General features: G+C 38.0%; 3 protein-coding genes across 5 annotated transcripts; 2 read left to right on the top strand and 1 right to left on the bottom strand.

Moving 5' to 3' along the window:
- Positions 1 to 296: 296 nt before the first annotated feature.
- Positions 297 to 4,483, bottom strand: LOC133707120 (putative glycerol-3-phosphate transporter 4). The gene is made up of 3 exons (XM_062132658.1): positions 3,066 to 4,483; positions 1,514 to 2,056; positions 297 to 727 (listed from the first exon to the last, which is right to left on the bottom strand). The coding sequence occupies exons 1-3, from the start codon at positions 4,111 to 4,113 to the stop codon at positions 690 to 692; spliced, it is 1,629 nt and encodes a 542-aa protein (XP_061988642.1). The 5' UTR covers positions 4,114 to 4,483; the 3' UTR covers positions 297 to 689.
- A 1,315-nt stretch (positions 4,484 to 5,798) lies between these two features.
- LOC133707285 (large ribosomal subunit protein bL19c-like) lies at positions 5,799 to 7,520 on the top strand. Its single transcript, XM_062132846.1, has 5 exons — positions 5,799 to 5,958; positions 6,055 to 6,420; positions 6,642 to 6,728; positions 6,819 to 6,952; positions 7,174 to 7,520. The coding sequence occupies exons 1-5, from the start codon at positions 5,935 to 5,937 to the stop codon at positions 7,280 to 7,282; spliced, it is 720 nt and encodes a 239-aa protein (XP_061988830.1). The 5' UTR covers positions 5,799 to 5,934; the 3' UTR covers positions 7,283 to 7,520.
- A 7,030-nt stretch (positions 7,521 to 14,550) lies between these two features.
- Positions 14,551 to 19,191, top strand: LOC133746560 (vesicle-associated protein 2-1-like). Of its 3 annotated transcripts, none has more exons than XM_062174729.1 (9): positions 14,551 to 15,691; positions 16,797 to 16,867; positions 16,955 to 17,036; positions 17,447 to 17,562; positions 17,666 to 17,746; positions 17,942 to 18,013; positions 18,387 to 18,417; positions 18,643 to 18,696; positions 18,851 to 19,188. In XM_062174729.1, the coding sequence occupies exons 1-9, from the start codon at positions 15,562 to 15,564 to the stop codon at positions 18,874 to 18,876; spliced, it is 663 nt and encodes a 220-aa protein (XP_062030713.1). In that variant the 5' UTR covers positions 14,551 to 15,561; the 3' UTR covers positions 18,877 to 19,188. The 3 variants fall into 3 exon arrangements, with proteins under 3 accessions (XP_062030713.1, XP_062030712.1, XP_062030711.1); XM_062174728.1 differs by having other exon boundaries at positions 14,552 to 15,691; positions 18,643 to 18,748; positions 18,851 to 19,191; XM_062174727.1 differs by having other exon boundaries at positions 14,558 to 15,691; positions 18,643 to 18,785; positions 18,851 to 19,187.
- Positions 19,192 to 19,683: the final 492 nt, after the last annotated feature.

The raw sequence follows: 19,683 nt of genomic DNA, 5'->3' as shown, positions 1-19,683 counted from the left end.
TGGCCACTCGTGCATATATGTTGTGCATGACTTTTGGCCGAGATAGGGACTGAAAAGGTTTCCAATTCAATAGCATTTTGGAAAAATAGACTTGCTCCTTGTAGGATGTGTAAAACCAAATAAAAGAAGGATTACAAACTCATATCTACTACCAGTCTCTTCAAGGAGTTGGGACCGCTGGATCAGTATCTAATTCCAATCGGTAATACTCATAGATTATTAATTAACCAATCGTTTCCAACTCCTGTAATACTTCTCATGAAACATTTAAAAACCATGCATAAGAATATTGAGCCTGAAGAAAACTGAAGTGCAGGGCCACCTAGATGGATCGAGAGAGCAAACATATGTTCTCACGATAGAATCTATCTTCAGCAATAGTCATAAATAATTTCAAAGACGAAGTTCTACTTGGAGAGGACAACTGACCAAAGTACAAAAAATCTAAATATTAATTATCAGTATACATATATTACAGACGATGAACACCAAAATGGGTGCTAGAAACTACTTCTGGAGCCAATACAAATTTGACATATAATGAGGCTTTTGGTTTTCTTTTGTAATACGGCCAAAAGAAATTTTGTTCAAGAGTACAAGGTACCACCTATATTTTGAGCTTGGATGTCTCAATATACTGAAATTTTCGTTATCTCCGGCATATGATGAAGCTTCTGCAGACCTTAGTATCATCGTTGATCACTTAAAAGTGGTTGGGATGCAGGAGCTACAAAAAAAAAAAGTAAAGAACAAAGAAGATTATCAGTGCGGCCAACCAATATAAACATTATTGTGTACTCACTTCTTAGGAGTCATAATCAGAACCGAACCATATCACACCATATCAAAAACAAAAATCATGTCAGAATATCCAGAAGGGTAGGCTATTTAAAAGCATTCCTCGTCTTTTAAAAACCTACTTAACTACAGCAGCAACTCAAATTCACTAAACCCATGAATCAGTTCACAATCAGAAAGGAAAAAAAAAACATGAATCATAAGATTCTGAACTGGCTCAACAGAATACCTTGAAACTTTATTAGTAAAGACGAAAACATATATAGTAGTTGAAATAGTGTAATCCATACAAGGAAGCATGTGCTGAGCAATAATCCACATTAATTCAGGCAATTGCTTAAACCATATTAGTTGCTCGACCTAGTAATGTGAGGTTTTAAATATGATAGTCAACATCTGATCAAGCACCCACTTGATTTGCGTTACAACAGATTGGCCACCATGTCTAGATTAGCTTAAAGGATCACACATAAGGACTTTGGTTTCCCAAAGAAGGGAGTAGTATAGCACATATGCGTATGGCCACGTAAAAGAGGAGTGATGGAGAATGCTTAACACTAGTTCACGGTGATTGGTTAAGCAAATAAGGGATCATCCAGTCATTTGATATAATTAATATTGACTGGATAGATTGGCTGGAGAAAGGGCAATGAGTTTGTTTATGCACATACCTCCTTCCTAAGAAAACACAAAGGGAACATACAAGAAACATTACCTCCAAAACTACGTCGCCCACTGGACACAGACGGTTTGCAAGTCTTCTCAGAAATTTCAGAGATAACTAAACGTGATAAAAGAAGCCCCGCTATAAGTGCACAGACCATTAGCATCACAAATACTGCATCCCATCCCTTTGTTGAAAGGAAACCAGTCAGAAGAGGACCAAAAGCTGCACCAACCGATCCAGTACCATCAATGATGGCAGTAACTGTTGCCAGTGCTCGAGAATCACCTCTAAGTGAACTGTGCGTGCCAAGGTCTGCAGAAACTGCTGTAGTGATAAGTGCATAGGGCCCATTAATAAACAGTCCAGCAATCATCATAAGCACAATGTTGATATTGTGTGAAATACTCCCATATCTGCGATACAAAAGCATTGCTGGAATTGCAGCATACATGAAGCAGGCTGCTGTGGTAGCTCGAGCATTAAGTTTATCGGATATGTAGCCTGCAAGGATTCCACCAACTATGCCCCCAACATCAAACAAAGTGGAGAGATTTCCAGCAGACTTCACAGAAACATACTCTCCTCCTATTTCTGCATAGTGATAAGAGGGAACAAGGTGAGAACTTACATTAGTTACATTTATCAAATAATGCCTCGAAAATTCAACTACAGAGATGTCACTTTAGTTTTTCATGGCCAGTTCATAAACTGCATTTATAAATTTTTAGAGTGATAGCAGCAATGCCTCTAAATAACAACAACATTAAGGATAGTGAAATATATATATATATATATATATATATATATATATATATATATATATATATATATATATATATATATATATATATATAACTAAATAAAAAAATGAAGTTTTAGTTTACTATCAACAAAAGTACGCATTCATGCATACATTGATAGGGGACCATCATAGAGATATCCAACTTAGATCATCAAAGGACTCTGTTGGTGCTGTTACTCAAACATGTTTGCCAACCAGATAAACCACCTATGGAATACTAATAGCTGCCAAAGACTTGCTAGATCGCTAATTGTTTAAAACCTACATTGTCAGCTAAAAGTTCATTAAATACTCTTATATCTGATTTAGTAAAGGTTTTATAACTATTAAGTTTTAATTGATCGCAGTGACTACCATCCATATGATGTTTGGCGAAATCAAACATCTCTCTTTCAGAACTTGTGTCATTAAACACAAATGCACATAAAGTAATAGCATTGCTTGTAGGATCAATGAGCTGCCGTAGATTACAGAAAATAAGATAAATGAATTCAACTCAATAAACTAGTCAGTGTCTGATACAGAAGTTTTGGGCTTGTATATCACAGAGAAATGCTAGACCATAGTAGCCAACATTATTCTTGACTATGAATAATGAATAAACAACCCTGGATACTTGCAACGTTCTGTATCTTCTTATTCTAAACTGAAGCACTAAAGTACATTTGATAGAAAAGAAAAGACTAGAATCTATCTAACAAACAACACACGTTACAAGGTTTAAGTTATATCAGCAACTACATGGCAAAAAAGCAAATATTGCAACCCAGGAATAAAAAGCTGTGAGGGATAAATTACCTGTCTGACTTAAATAAAATGGTAGCCAGTACAGAAATGTGTAGGCCACAAGCTTTGCAAAGAAGAGGCATAACGCAAAGGGTATAACTCCTGGTATGGTACAAGCTTCAAGAAGACCAACACCTGTCCTACTCACAGACCCAGCTCTTGGAATATTTGTTTCACTTTCCACCCCAATTCCTTTTCCCATATTAGCTTCGTCATCATTAGGAACTGCCTCCAAACTCGCAGCTGAACCATGTGGACTAGAAAATCCAATATCCTCAGGATATGCAGGCAAGAACAAGAAAACTAGCACTCCTGCCAATGCAATAAACGCGCCAGGAACTATAAAACACCAACCCCAACCATAGTCCAGAACGCTAGCAGCAAGAAGCGAGCCGCTAATATTCCCAACCGACGTATGTGCATTCCATATACCCATTATCAAACCCCTCTTTCCCTTTCCAAACCAATTACCAATCACAGCAACAACAGAAGGCCAACCTGTTGCTTGGAACAAGCCAGCAACCATTTGCATCCCCAGATAGAATCCAAACACATGAATGTTCCAAAAGTACCCCATCCCAAATAGCGCAACGAAAACGCCACTCCCAATCATCCCACATGTCAAGAACAGCCGGAGGTCCAGCCTATCTCCCAAATGCCCAGCAGCATACATTCCTAGAGAGTAACATGCTAGAAATGCAACGTCAATCTCACCCAACTTCGACGTCCCGTCCTTGGTATTAAAAGGAGCCCAGCCCTTGTCTCTCAACCTATGATGATGATGATGATGACTCTCATTCCCCCCAGACACTGTCTTAATAGAAAACTGGCCAAGCCAGGGGAGGACCAAGCCATTGTCCTTATTGGTGGGCTCAGGATACAGAACACTTTTAACTATACTACTGGGTTTTCTTGAAGCATGGTAACTAGCATAAGCTACAAACGTAACAAACAAAACCACATATCTATACGTAGAAAACCTCCAATCTTTTCCTCTAATGCTTCTGATCAACAAAATCCCAGGTGGGCTTCCTCTCACTGTATCAAAATCACGATCCATTCTTCCTCCAAAACCCAACAAAACCCAAACCCAGAAGAACACTTTCTCTTTCTCTCTTCACAAACGTTGCACCACCCTCATATCATATCACATTCATCTCCCAAATCCAAGCAACACCCAGAACGCAAAATCGTAACTTTCATACGTCAAAAGTAATAAAAAAATAAAAATAAAAAATAAAAAACAGAGAGAAAGAGCCTTACTGAATTGGACGGCGATGGTCGAAATTGAAAGAAACAGAGTGTGTGGGGAAAAGCGAAGAAGGCGGAGGAGACACAGAGAGCAATGAAGAAATGAGGGAGGACACGTGGCAGGGTGTGAGAAAGAGAGAGAGAGCATTTGTTTGTTTCTAATTACTGGACTTGGGCGCCACGCCAAATTTTCCAAACAGAGCATGACGATTGATCGTGATGGGGTGACCCGACCGGCGGTTTTTTATTGAATGGAGTGACGGTGCGGGACGCGTGGCGGGTGTTGCGAAGCATGAATCACGCAATGAGTACAAACTGCAAAAAATATAGAGCGCAGCATGATCAACGCTCAAATAGTCTGGACTCTTTCACCTCAACCAGAAATTTGCAAGCGTCATTTGATTCTCATTTTAAATAAAGGGCACTAAATTAGTGTTTTCATATATCACAAATGATTTTTTCAGCGAATTACTAAGGAGTGGGATTGAAATTGAGCATAGTCGGATATCAGTATATCATCCTCAACCCAAATCCTTTTTCCTGCATTTAAAAATGCGCATTTCTAGCTAGCTGATGTGCTATCTAGTTAGTGATTACATTGATGAGGTACAAATAATCAAACTAAAGAAGTTAAAAAATGACATCACTTGATAAAACTCCCTCCAGCCACGAACCAGTCAACTTCTTAATTTGCGCATTTTAATTTGAACATATTCTTTTTTCTTTTTTCTTTTTTTGTCCTTTCGTGTAACAAACTTAAAAATATAAGAAGCACATTTATAGATCTAAATATTTATCAAAGTTCCTATATGTTCCGTATCTTGAGTAGGTGCAGCACATGCAATTTGCTCAACATATAGTGGCTACATGCGTTGAAACTCCTTTGATATATAGTTGCAATAGCTCAACCCTAAGTCTCATACACTCACTCAGTCACTTGCCTCCAAAATGTACTTAGTTGGTTTATTCTTGCCATTTCAATGTTTTTTTTTTTTTTCTTTCTCTAACCTGCCTAGTATACTTGTAGTGGTGTTCCAAACCCACCCACACTTTTAAGATTGTGAAACCTTATATTTTCTCATTTGGGGTTTGAGATATTGTAAGTTTCCAATTTTTTTGGTTACTTAGGTGTATTCGTTCTTATGATATAATAAGTAATCCAAAATCATAACAGTGTATACAGTATATACATTGCCTTGGGTGTTAATTTAATTTTTAATTGATGACATGACTCTAAACCCAAGCTTCTCAAAATCCTAACAATAAGGAGTATACAATGTATTGGTTTGATCTCATTCGACCGGTATAAAATCTCAGAGAAATGGGGAATCAAACCGGCAATTGTACATTTACAACGAAGAAAGAAGGGGCCAAAAAAATTAAAATAAAAATAAAAATAAAAATTCAGTGCAGAGTGGCACGACGAAGTTTCAAAAATTAGTGTATCACGTGTAAATCACGTGACAATTAGATAGAATAGATAAGAGACCTTCGTCTTCCTCCTCCTCTGAGCTCTAATCCATCCACACTCCCATGACCTCTCCTCTCTAACTCTCTCTCTCTCTCTCTCTCTCTCTCTCTCTCTCTCCCTCCAACTCCTCATTCCCACAAACCCTAAATTCCCATAATCATGGGCTCCAAAGTCCTTCCTCAGGTACTTTCCTCTCTCTTTCTATGTGCACATTGATTGAGTGGGTATGTGTGCCAATTCTCACAATGAAATGAATTTGAATTTGTGTGTGTTGTGCAGGCTCTGCTAACAATCCCAAGAAACCCTAACCACTACGCGCCGGTAAAGCTCGGGTTTTCAGCCGCCGTGTCTCGTCGGTCTTTCTTCAATTCCACTGGGGTTTCGCTCTGCACGGCTTCATCGAGCTCGATTAGGTCCAAATTCAGCCCCATTGTGGCTGCAAAATCTAGACGGGGCTTTGCTGTGAGAGCCGAGTCGGAAGGTGAGGCGGGAGCCACCGAGAATGAAGAAGCTGTTACTGAACCGGCTTCAGAGACCGTGGTGGAAGCTGAAGCAGAAGCAGTTCTGGAGTCTGAGCCTGAGCCTGAGCCTGAAGAAAAGAAGCCGCCGCGGAAGCCTCGTATCAAGCTCGGTGACATAATGGGGGTAACTTATTGAATCAATCCTTTGCCTTTTTCGTTTTCTTGTAATCGAAATTGCAATGTAGTTTCCAAGTATGCATTGTCATTGGGTGTTTTGAGCTGGAATGTGGATTTAAGCATGTAATCGAGGAGTTAAATTGATTGTTCTGATGGCTGTAAACCTGTTTCTTTGTTTGGTTCTTGAAAATGTAGATTAGGTTTGACTGAACTCTTTTGATTGTGTAGATACTAAATAGCCGGGCAATTGAGGCGGCAGAGAAGGAAAGGCCAGTTCCAGACATTAGGAGTGGAGACGTTGTGCAAATTAAACTGGTATTTGTGTTTGTGATTTGGCTTTCCTTCAGATTTTATACCATTTCGAAGTGAACGTTTTGTGATTCTGTGTATGTATATGGGCTGCAGGAAGTTCCTGAAAACAAGCGTAGGTTGTCTATCTATAAAGGTATTGTTATTTCAAAGCAAAATGCTGGCATTCATACAACATTTCGCATTCGGAGGATTATTGCTGGCATAGGGGTTGAGATTGTTTTCCCTCTGTAAGTTCTTCTTCTATGTACTATATGTTCACTTGTCCTTCCCTTGATTTGCTACTTATGTATGCCCCTAACATGCTTGGATTCTCCTGCCCCCTCCCCTGCTCCCCTGAAGACTCTCCTCGAGTTCTAATTAGTGAAAATCTTAAAATGTTTGTCATCATATCTTATATTTTCTGTGAAGGGAGTGTAGATGTTTTATGTTTCATTCCTTGTTATTGCAGATACTCACCGAACATTAAGGAGTTGAAGGTACTTAGTCATAGGAAGGTCAGAAGGGCAAGGCTGTACTATTTGAGAGACAAACTTCCTAGGTTCTCGACTTTCAAGTGAGAAATAGAGATGCAGCCGTTCTTCGGTTGTTTTTGTGTCAGACTAGTCCCCTGAATCCTGTCACGTTGTAAGAACTATATCCTCGAATGCATTTGATGTCATGTGTATCACTTGTCTCCAATAGTTTTGTTGTATGTATCAGTTCTTTCCCTTTTTCAATTGTTCTTTAAACTCTGCTACTAGAAAGGAAGAAGTTTTTCCTCCAACTATGACATCAAACTTTCGACACTGCATGTAATTTTTGTTTTCTTTACTGGCCACCCAACTGAAGTGTGGAGATAATACCCTGTCTCTGTGTGACATGTCTGTGTGTGTATGGATGTGAGTAGCTTGCAAATAGAGCTCTGTCTCAGAACACGTCTCAACCATTTGTTAGGGCCACAATGTCCAGTTCCATGGTAAAGCATCATTTTCGTAGAAAATTGTTTCATTCTTTCTGTATAATCATAAGATGCATTATGCCTTTCATGTTTTACTGTTGTCTGTTGTCATCATGCAAGCACCAGTACTGTTCTCTCTCTCTTCCCACCCACCCCCCCCCCCGGTTTTCCCTCCTTCCCTGCCTCCATGTATGCTATACTGAACTACACTAATGTATTGCTTCAATGATTCTTAATGTGTCAGCATTGGTGCTGGTTATTTGATTTTGTCTGTGGTTTTTAAGAATAGTAACTAAATTGCTTCAAAATTAGCATTTGCTTCTGTTAGTTTTGTGTTAAATCAGGCACATCTTAGACACAATTATTACACACACACACACAGCCATCTTGCTTTCTCTAGGTTTAGATTACACTAACATCTCTTGTCATGATGAATTTGAAAGTAATCATTAGTGATAGAGATTGATTGCAATTTTAGTGTGGATTCTGTTCAAGCTTTTGTGATCAATCAATTATGACATTATTGACTGCTTGACTCTCCTTGGCTGGAAAGAAGCACCAGATCCCTCAAAACCAGACTGGCTCTGTTGTATATCCTTTTCCTTAGACTATATTTTCTAGTTTTGTAGCTCTCTTCATATTTTTATCATTCTGATAGAAGAACATGAGGAATGTCAGGAGAGGATCATGGGAAAAATAAATGAAATAATTTCTTATTTCCAGATTTATGGAGGAAAAAGCTATTCATAGTCCTCTTTGTTCACTTTACTACTCGGAGCTTGTTCTTTCTTCAAAATTTTCCAGTTTAGTCTTGAATAGAGTTGAGAACAAATTAATTAGGAGGTTTGTGTTGTCAACAATAATCTGCATTCTATAGGTTCAATAGATGACCCATTTTATTGATGAGATTTTTACAGCAGATACAAACGTTATTTGCCCAACTTGAATATATTGAAATTAGAAAAATTAAATGCTTTTGACTTGGACATTATCACTCTCTGGTGCTGGGGTTGGACTTGCAGTGAAGTGGTGATCTGATATTGGTAGTGACCTTGACGTGAAGTTTTTGTCCTGCTTGGCAGTGGCCTTATTCCTTGAGAGTCCTAGCATACCACTGTGGTTCGAAGTTTCTACCACAGACGAAGTGGTAGTCGTCGGGTTTGTCAAGAGGGATAGCATGCTGGTCAGCAACATAGAAGGCGATAGGAGACCTTGTGTTGCAGGATTGATAGGAGACCTTCTCTAGTTACTTTGATCAGGTTATGAAATTCCTAATTGTAAGAGAAAAGTGGAGCATCTCCAACGTGAAACTCTTTTGTGGATGTCCAATTCTTGTAATCACTGAAAATACTCCACCCAATTGAGTCGCCGACATTATAAACAGCTCCAGCTTTGTGAATATCCTCAGATGAAGAAGCTTCTAAACAAACACTCAGAAGAACCATTGTAACAAAGAAAATTGTTATGGAATAACTCAAAGCCATGATGGAACAACAACTCTAGTAGAGAGACCGAAACAGGAGAGTGCAAGGAATTACAAACGGAGTATCAAAGAGAGAGAGAGATCTATTTGCGACTGAAAATTTGTGTGACAAATATTGCGCCACTTGGGCACATAGGTGGTGATTTAGCCTAAATGACTAAAATAAGGACCAAGCGGGGTGTGTACTGGCAGTACTAGGGATTGGTTACTTGAGCCCGCAAACTTGTGAGTTTTTAGCCTTAATAAATGGGTTGCATTTTTGTCTTCAAGCGGGGTTTTCACACTTGGAGATTGAAGGTGATGCTCAGAACATTTTTACGGCTCTTAACTCTCCACAGGAGGATTTTAGCCCGGATGGAGCATTAGTAGAGGAAGCCAAGGTTCTTTTGAGTCATTTTCAGTCTTGTAGTTGGGGTTATATCCCTAGCGAGTGTAATAAGGTTGTCCATTGTGTGGCCAGAGCTGGCCTATCTATGTCGTTCCCTACTTATTGGTGGAGAATGACACCAGATTGGCTAAATCCAATTCTAGTCGACGATCTAAGTCAGTGAGTTATGTCATTGAGTCTTTGATATGGAGTGTGGTACTCTTCCCTCTGGTTTTGTAGGGTTTAATGAGGCCACTATATACTTCTTGATGTAGTTCTTTATTGAGGATTAATGAATTCCCATTTTGATAAAAATAAAAATAAAAAAAATATTAAAAAAACTTCCAATGACGAAATGTGAGAGTGCTCCACTTGATTTTGTATGGGAATGCAACCACTCAAGACGTACAAACTTTTGTACTTACATCCTCAATTGGGCAATTTGTTTCTACAGAATGCATGAAATGGTCACCTAAGTCTTAAGACCTAAAGAGTTAGTCAGACATACACTAAATTCATGAACATTTCAACCAGTCACTAGCTCCTATCAGTTCAATCTCATCTCCAATTCTCCAAAAGTTAGAGTACCATGGCACTGACTTAAAACAATCTAGAGAAAGTGCTATCTTGCCTCAGACAACAAAATCCCCAAGCAGCAACACATTACAGAATATAGAACGACAATATATGTGTGTCAAAACATCCTCAATTCAAATCAATAAACACAATCTACTATCATACCCAGTACCCAACTCTCCCCTAATCGAACAACATTTCACAAAAAAATTCAATCTCCCCTACCAATCTTCTACAGAAGAATATGTTGATAGGATAATGTGGAATTTAAACATGATAGACAAACTAGTCAGTGTTTTTGAATTACATTTTTTTTTTAGCGAGAAAAACTTAGTTTTATTACTACTACCACTATTATTATTATTCTTATTATTATTATTATTGATCGCAAAATTACATAATAAAAGAAAAGAATGACCGACTTTTTGAAGGTACTCTGTTTTCAAAGACCGTGAAACAAAGCCAAAAAATAGAAGTTCTCTGAAATATAACCACTCTCTCTCTCTGAGTACTAGACCTGCCCACTGCGAACTCATCTCCGTCAACTATCTCCAGGTAAAACTTCCCCCCTCCTCCCTCTCCTCTCTCTCCCCCTCTCCTCTCTCTCAATCTTCTCTCTCTCTCTCTTCTCTAAATTGCTTGTTCTAGGGTTGAGGTTCTGGGCTTAAACCCTCCCTTCTTGAATCTATTTCTAGTCACCTATTCTCTTTTTCTTCTCTAAATTTCTTATTCTTGACAGGGGTTGAGGTTCTGGGATTAAACCCGGCCTTTTGAACCTATTTCTAATCACCTATGATGCATGGAAACGCCAAAATGGCCGCGTTTCCCGTTTCGGAAACGGAAACGGGTCGGAAACGCTCGGAAACGCGTATCCGAATTTGGAAACGGTTTGGAAACGTCTGTATCCAATGTGGAAACGCCAGAATGTAAATAAATAGGAAACGTGGGGGTAATACTGACTTTTTACTTGTACAAAAAAAAAAAAAAAAAAAAAAAAAAAAACAACAGACCTAGATCGAGAGAGAGGTCATGAACTAGTACTTTGTTTATGTTTTATAAATAGGAACCTTTGGATTGATAATGTTTGATTGTCATAAACTAGTACTTTGTTTATGTTTCATATTTTTTTTTTCTAATTATATATATATATATATATATATAATTGGCGTTTCCTTCACGTTTCCGTTTCCTATTACATTTAAGATTTGTCGTTTCCACGTTTCCGATCGTAACGTATCCGGAAACTCGTACCCGTTTCAGTGCTTCTTAGCTAATCACCTAATCTCTAACTCTTTGTTCTCTAAATTACTTATTCTTGACATGGGCTGAGGTTTTGGGCATAAATCATGCCTTCTTGAACCTAATTCTAATCACTTACATGAAATGAACACTCATATTGCTATCTTATTTTTCTTTCTTTCAAGCCTACAGACTAACCTGCTCCTTTGAAAGGTGAACAGCAAGAATCAAAGAATCAGGAAAATCTTTATCTGCTTCTTCTCAGAAATTTTTAAAACAGAGACTTGATGATTCTTCAGGATGTATGTTGCCTTATTGGACCCATGGCCACAAACAAATGTACTATGTCAAATGCTTTAATAGGAAAGTATAGGAAATCACTTAGTTTTTTTTTTTTTTTGAAACGGGGTTTGAAAATCACTTAGTTATCTTTGAGGTGAAGGCATAAGCAAGTCTGTATTTCAATGGTATTTAATCTTGTCTGGAAACAATAGGAGTAATTTATGACTCTAATTGTGTTAATAAGCAGAAATAGGTTATTCTGCTAGCTTCTATCTACCTTCATATAGTCTGTTTTCAAGAACTGTGAAACAGAGTACCAAAAAATAGAAGTTCCTATTTTTATTGGATATTAGATTTTCCATCCAATTTCCCCATTAACTTGCTGGGCGTTTTTGTCTTTCCAATTGTCACCCAAAAAAAAAAATCCTTAACCATGAGACTCTTTTTTTTTTCTTTTCTTTTCGAGAGAAATTAAACGATAAAAGCGAAGAGATGAAAAGAAAAAATATTACCCTCATGTTATTTTGTTTTTGTACGAATTGACATTCTTGAACAATTAGTTTGTTAAGTTTTTTTTCTTTTTTTTTCTTTTGGGTGACAGTTGGAAAGACGAAAACGCCCAGCAAGTTAACGGAGAAATTGGATGGAAATTCTAAAAGTTAACGGTAAGGTGTGATTCGGCAAGAATTAGAAAAGTAAGGGTGTGAAAAATCAAAATTGAAATGTCAAGGGATAAATTGGCAGTTATGGAAAAAGTTAAGGGGTAATTTGGCTATTTTGCCTATTTAAAATGGGCCCTTTTTTTTATCTCAAACAAGAAAATGGGCCTAAGAGTTTCTAAATTTATGGAACCGAAAGAAGTAATTCTTCAGGTATTCCAATCCGTTTTTTTTTTTTTTTTTTTTTTTTTTTTTTTTTTTTATGGGATAACAAGGAAGTTCCAATCCTTAAAGGAGAAGGAGAGAACCAGTTAGGGTTCACTTCTCTATAAATAAGATAAACCGGTACCCTGCCCAACTCCTCTCTTCCAATGAAGATTTGAAGCAGATGAAGGTCAACGAGAGACAGTTTTTTTGTAGCAGCGTATATCAATCATTTCCTAAAACAGAACCTCTGCCCTCCGAGCATGTGGCGGACATGGTTCCGATCAGATTTACGCTGTGGAATTACTTCAAAAGGTTTATTATAAAACATATCGGTCAGCCATTACAAGGTCAACCTCTCCGGGAAGAATAAGTGATTAGGGTTTCTCTGTCCAGCCTCAAGCTTTCATCTAGGAGACGTGAGCACAAAGAGACCTTGATTGAGATTGTTTCCCAAATGTAGGATCATATCCTATAAGATAGGCTTCGAGCTATTGTTGATAAGATTTCTGAGGTGGTTGATGATGAACGGACGCCTTGCGGCCTATTAGTGTGAGTAGATCGAACGTGAATTTGAGTTTGTACTGTTCTAGGCCTCTAACTGTTCCAGTCTTTACCATTCACCTGCCATTGCTCCTCCTACATTTAAAACATCACCGGATTTCAAATAATCGAGTCAAGGCAAAATGCCACCTTCCGTGATGTTGACACCAGTGACACCGTCCATGGTGACCGACGTCCTCCTCCTCCCCTCCATCAAAATGACAACGATGTCTTGATGGGTTTTGCTGATGCAGGGTATCTCTCTGACCCTCACAAATGTCGCTCCCAAACTGGTTATGTCTTTACCATGGGAAGCACAGCGATATCTTGGAGGTCTACAGAGCAGACCCTTGTTGCTACTTCCTCAAATCATGCAGAGATTATTGCTCTACATGAAGCCTTGTGAGAATGCATATGGCTAAGGTCTGTAGTTAGACACATTTGAGGAACTTGTGGTTTGAAGTCTACCACAGATGAACCTACATGCATTTATGAAGATAATGCAGCTTGTATTGAGCAAATGAAATTAGGTTTCATCAAGGGCGACAACACCAAGCATATATCGCCTAAGTTCTTTTACAATCAGCAACAACAAGCACTTCTAAATCTTGAAGTGAATCAAATCCGATCTGAGGATAATATAGCTGACTTATTTACTAAGTCGTTACCTAAATCCACTTTCGAGAAACATGTGAAGAGCATTGGATTAAGAAAGTTATCCGAACTCCCATGATTATTGCAATCAGGGGGAGGTATGATGTCTACATGTTCGATCTCGAAGAGTGAAGGACGTGTTGTGCTCTTTTTGTCCTTCGACCAGGGTTATTTTTGTCCCACAGAGTTTTTGTTACCTGGCAAGGTTTTTAGTGAGGCAACGATCAAAGCGTCATCACCACGTTTGAGCGGCACAAGGGGGAGTGTTGAAGGATGTCGACATCATGTGTGCCTCTTCAAACTAGGGTTTTAGTCGTAGAGTTGTAATAGGAGAATGTTCTAGATTTCGTAGTTGATTCGGATTCTATTTCCTTTCATGTACTCTGTAACTCCCTATATAAAGGGCTCCTATTATCAATAATACAACACAATTCTCTCTGCAATTCCATTTTACTTTAACAAAAAAAAACTTTTGACATGTACATTATCGATCACCGAGGTGTAGTGCTAGGGTTGGACTTGCAATGAAATGGTGATTTGACATTGGTAGTGACCTTGACGTGAAGCTTTTGTCCTGCTTGGCAACTGTGGCATGGTTCCTTGAGAGTCGTATAGCATACCACTCTAGTTCAAAATATCTACCACAAATGAAGTAATAGTCGCCAGGTTTGTTAAGAGGGATAGAATCATGTCCGGAAGCATAGTGTGCTAGAAGAGACTTTTTGTTGCAAGATTGGGAATCTTCTCCATTCACTTCCATCAAGTTATGAAATTTTCTTATTATAAACAAAAAGTAGAGTGTCTCCAACATGAAATTCTTTTGTGGAATTCCCCATAGCATTTAGAAAACACACAGATACAATAACAGTGGGAAAGAAAAAGGCTATGTGCTGCATTGGGTTTTGATTTGGTATGCCTTGTTTAATCCATACTGGATTGTCCCAATAACACCTGTAATAGAGGGGATTGATCCCTTATTAGTGGCTAATGTCATTAGCCACTATTATCAGTGTGTATTGGGATAAAGGGAATTAATTCAAATCAGTGTGGAATGGGGAAATTTCTAGTAGTGGAAGTCCAGTTCTTGTAATCACCGAAAATACTCACCCAATTGAGTCACCGACATTATGAACTACTCCAGCTCTGTGAACAGCCTCAAATGAAAAGGCATTGGAACAAACTCGTAAAAGAGTCATCGTAACAAAGAAAATCACTATGATACTTCTGAAAGCCATGACGGAACAACAAAAGTAGTAGGAATACAAATCAAGTAGAAATGACCAAAGAGAGATCGATGCACAACTAAGAATTTGAATGAAAAAGTTTGTGGCCACTCGCGCATATATATTGTGCGTGACTTTTAGCCGACATATATAGGAACTGGAAAGGTTTCCAATTCAATAGCATTTTAGAAATAGACTTTGTTCCTTGTAGGATATGCAAAACCAAATAAGAGGAGGATTACAAATTCTACAAGCAGAAATTTAATTAAAATTGAAAACCAGCGGGACACGTCAACAATGGCCTCACTCCTCTCTCAAAACTCATAAGCTTCTCCTTGCTCCCCTGGCCTTCCCCCTCTCCGTCTTACCTTAGGAAACGGACTTCACCATTTGCTTCCTGCTGACACATGTCCTCTACACTGGCATGTGTCCTCTCTCATTGCTCTATTTTTCTCCCGGACACCGAAGCAGAGCAAGTTGGATTGAAGAAATTGGAAACCCTACATTTTCTGCTGCTTCCGCCATGTGTTAGTCCCCAACTGAACTTCTCCCTAGCCTCTCATACGTTTTCTTTTACGATTCAATTCTCACCTACTTTTTCGCTTTCACTCACTCACAGATTTAGGGATTAGTTCACTCTTTCTGAGCTAGGGTTTGTTTATTGTGGTAATGTGCATAAATGGAAGAGACGGGTGTGGTAAAGGAAGAGAACCGTTCTTATCTTGCTGTTCGTCTTTTAAGAGTGACGGTGGTGGTTTTCACTTGATCTCTGTTCATCCCGATGAGCTCAGATTTCCATGTACTTTCTCTATCTTTCTCTTCCCATATCTTGAACAATGATAATTGAATTGAATTGCATAAACAAGAAACCTTGGGCATTTTGTTCTTTGTGGTTATATGAAAATATATTAGACATTAGATATTATTGATTATTCGAATGTTAAGATCTAGAGAGGGACTGGAGAGGCTTTTTAAGTTACAATTTGATGGTAGATAGGGTTGAAATAACGTGATCAAAGATCATCGTCTAGGAAGCCATTGGAAGTCATATAGAGAGTTTTTGTTTTAACTGATTTGATACGGTTGTGTATTGCTCGACCTCTCATCGACACTGATTGCTTTCTTATTTAGTAATATTGTGCTTCTCTTGATTAGTTCACATGCATGGCCTCTGAATTAGTATCGTTTGGGTTTTGAGCTCTTAGTAATTAAGCTTCTTCCTAATCTGCATCTGCGGTGGTTTGAGCTAACTGAGTGTCACTTGGCTATAATTGTATGCTTAATACCACTCCCATGGTTACAAGCTAGGTTTTGGTGCGAATTGGGACATAATGAGGTTCTAGCCTGAAATATATGTAATATGTATATCACTGAGTGTGAAACTGTGAATATATGTAATGTGTTTATCACTCGAGTTGTAAATATGTAATGGAAACTGGTGATTATATCACTAGTAGTCCTAGCACAATTTGGAAGCAATATAGGAATAGCTGAATGGGAGTTATAACAGGTATGTAAATATACCCTGCTAAAGAGTCCCACTAGAAACCACATGAAAAACTGGTGCGAACAGCAGAGCACATGAAGCTCACTTGCCAATCACAAGTTATCAAAGATATCTTTCTCAAAGTTAAGCAGGTCTTAGATCCATGATTTAAAAAGTCATGTACAATGCATATGATAATTGCTGCAAATACTAGTCTGCTTGGTCTTTGAAATGTTCCTAACTGAAAGAATTTGTGCTATAGGTAATCTGATAACAGCTAATGTACTATAACATGATTTGTTTTATAGTCCAGGCAGGAGTAGTTCACATTCTTGGTTAAGTATTTTCTTCTGTCATAGTATGATTTGTTTTTTCTTCTTTTTTCCAATACACTTATATTTTGACATATGTTGATCAGTTGAACTGAAAAAGGAAAGCTTTTGTGATCTAAAAGTTGTCAATAATACAGAACACCATGTAGCTTTCAAGGTACCGATTTTGTTTGGTTAATCAGTTTTAATTTTGTCATTGTAAATCTGTTCTGTTCTATTTTTGATTGTTTCCTCTATTCTCTAGGTTAAAACCAGTGCACCTATGAAGTTCTTTGTACGGCCCAACATGGGGGTTATAAAGGCTCAGGACTCATGTATCATCAGAGGTGTTACTTGTTACTTGTTATACATTTACAGTTCTCATTTTGCTTTTTAATTATATCGCCTTTACCTCAATAGTACTAAGAAATGTCTGACAACATATGGAGGTATCTTAAGATTGCACTGCAACGCAAATGATTTCTCAGTTCTTTAGCTATAACTTGAACAAGTTTGGTATACACTGCCCAAAGGAATATGTCTAAGGAAATACTGTCATATACTCAATTGCGAACTTTTGATCAAAGAATTACTATCTGGCTCGGAGCAGTTATAAGAAAGTAATTAAGATACAGCATGTTGTGCTCTATCAACAAGTCTTCTAAGTGCCTAATAGTGCTTATCATATTCTTCTTTATTTCTTTAGAAGATTTAACAATACTGGCTTTTAATTAACTGCTGGGTCTGCACTATGCAGTCAACCTCCGTGGCCAACGAAAATATCCTCCAAATATGGAGTGCAAAGATAAGTTTCTCCTACAGAGCACAATAGTGCCTCCAAATTCTGATTTTGATGAGCTTCCAAAATATACCGTAAGAAGCAGTTTGAGTTGGATACTATTCTCTCTCTTTTACTAGGTTCCTTTGTCAGTTTGAAATGGTAGTGACATTGTCCACCAATTAATGTATCACCCAGTTCACCGAGGGAATCGGAAGGACAATAGAGGAATGCAAGTTTAGGGTTGTGTATATCTATCCGGGTGCAGTTCACCTACAGGTGTGTTTACATTTCCATATTCATGTACACTACTAGAAAACCTCTAATAGTCGATCATCGCCACACTGCCATATGTGCTTTCTTTCAGTCCATACTGAAAAATTGTAATCTGTTTCCTTGTGAAAGCTCTTCACAGTGGTTAGTATATTTGCAATCTTTTCTTATTCTTAATATTTGAAATGTTTTTTGCTGTAGAATTCTTTGCAGCGCTTGAAGGAAGAAAGAGATTCAGCTGTTAAACAAACACAGATACTTCAAGAGGAACTGGTCAGTTTATATATAGTTGATTAATTCTTCTTCCTATTCTACACATACAAAAGACTGAGGTAGCTAGTGCTATAACATACGCACAAAAATACTGAAGTTAAATGTTCAAAACAACATTACAAGGAGTTAAGAGAGAGCATCTGTACATTAGCATAACCTTTCTGTAATGAGAGTTTGATCTTTTTTTTATTTCTTCACACATTCTCAACATGCTTATTAAACAGTACGTATGAGTGAGGTTAATAAGGGCTGAAACAAGTACTGGAAGCTTTATATATAGTTACATATTTTTAAGTATCAAAGCCAAGGTAATTATCACTTGCAACTGTCACCACTGACGTCTATTCTATCTCCTTTTCTTCGCAACATGCAGGATATCCTGAAGAGGCAAAGATCTCGGAAAGGTGACCAAGCTTTTTCTTCACCTTTGGAATTTCTGTATACTTAATTTAGTACCAATTTCTGTTCAATTTCTATCCCTCACACAGTCACACTACATTTTCTTTTACCATTCAATTTGCGCCTACGTTTTCTCTTTCTCTCAAACATGTACTTCAGAGTTCAGAGGGATTAGTTCTCTGTTTTTTTTTTCTGAGCTAGGGTTTGTTTTGGCAATGTGAATGTGGCAGGGTTTGGACAAAGATTCAGATCTTGGTGGTCGTCCATCATGAGTGGCGGTTGTGGTAATCATATGATCTGTGTTCATCCCAATGAGCTCAATTAAGTACCGGAAATGTAGTCACTTATACACTCGATCGGTATCAAATCCAAGGTAATAATTACTTGCAACTCTCACCGGCCACTGACGTTCTCTTATATCTCCTTTATTTGCTACAGGATATACGGAAGATGCCAAGCTTTGAGAGTCAAAGGTGACCCGGCCCGGGCTTAATTTCTACTCACCCTTAATTTGGAATCATTATATATTTGCATATCGATCTCTCTTTCCCCAAGTTCAAGTTTCAAGAGAATAAGGTTCAGTCATGCATGATGAATTTGAAAGAAGTACGTTAATTGTAGTGCTAGCTAGCAGGTCGAGAGTGATTGCAACAGTGTATTGAATTTCTGAATAGACCCTCGAGATCAAATCAATTATAGCATCATGACCATATCACGCACACTGGCTCAATGGCATATATAACATTTTGCTCATCTAATTTTAGCTTTTCTAGCTTTATAGGTTTTTCAATTTATTTTTTATTTTGTATATATATTACTCTTTTGAGAAGAGACAACAATATCTATTATTGATAATGCAGTCATAATTCAGAATAGTCAACCCTAAATCTGAACCCTCCGGAATTGGTTTACCCGTAACTATATCTAAACCCTCCGGATCATCATTTCCTGTCCAGTTAAAAACTATTCATGTGTTTCAACTCCGACCAATTTCCAGCACCATCAAACAGCCATTTGCTTTCAACACCCAAACCAAAAACTCAGGTTAGTCAGTATCGTCATCGTAGTGGTCGTGCCTTTGTACACACCCAAGAGATGAAGTCCAAAAAAAAACCAGGTCTCCTTCAACAGGCCTTTCAAATACTACATTGAAATAATTGAAAATGATGATCAACCTACTCCAGTACGTAGTAGTACTGCTGATCATGAACGGACCCGATCCAATCAAACTATCACCAGTTCTCCAAAATAACATTCATTGTCAGCAAGGT

The sequence above is a fragment of the Rosa rugosa genome, chromosome 4 (assembly GCF_958449725.1).
Source record: "Rosa rugosa chromosome 4, drRosRugo1.1, whole genome shotgun sequence".
In the NCBI taxonomy this organism is placed as follows: Eukaryota; Viridiplantae; Streptophyta; class Magnoliopsida; order Rosales; family Rosaceae; genus Rosa; species Rosa rugosa.
Note: the sequence above shows the minus strand (reverse complement) of the source record. Positions and strands in the feature narration are given on the sequence as shown.

Coding starts and splice junctions, on each gene's coding strand:
- LOC133707120 (XM_062132658.1), bottom strand. CDS start 4,113: ATGGATCGTGATTTTGATACAGTGAGAGGAAGCCCACCTGGGATTTTG. Junction 2,057..3,065: donor ATTTTATTTAAGTCAGACAG/GTAATTTATCCC, acceptor ATCACTATGCAG/AAATAGGAGGAGAGTATGTT. Junction 728..1,513: donor TGGGCGACGTAGTTTTGGAG/GTAATGTTTCTT, acceptor TTTTTTTTGTAG/CTCCTGCATCCCAACCACTT.
- LOC133707285 (XM_062132846.1), top strand. CDS start 5,935: ATGGGCTCCAAAGTCCTTCCTCAG. Junction 5,959..6,054: donor GCTCCAAAGTCCTTCCTCAG/GTACTTTCCTCT, acceptor TGTGTTGTGCAG/GCTCTGCTAACAATCCCAAG. Junction 6,729..6,818: donor ACGTTGTGCAAATTAAACTG/GTATTTGTGTTT, acceptor TATGGGCTGCAG/GAAGTTCCTGAAAACAAGCG.
- LOC133746560 (XM_062174728.1), top strand. CDS start 15,562: ATGTGCATAAATGGAAGAGACGGGTGTGGTAAAGGAAGAGAACCGTTC. Junction 16,868..16,954: donor AACACCATGTAGCTTTCAAG/GTACCGATTTTG, acceptor TCTATTCTCTAG/GTTAAAACCAGTGCACCTAT. Junction 17,563..17,665: donor ATGAGCTTCCAAAATATACC/GTAAGAAGCAGT, acceptor TGTATCACCCAG/TTCACCGAGGGAATCGGAAG.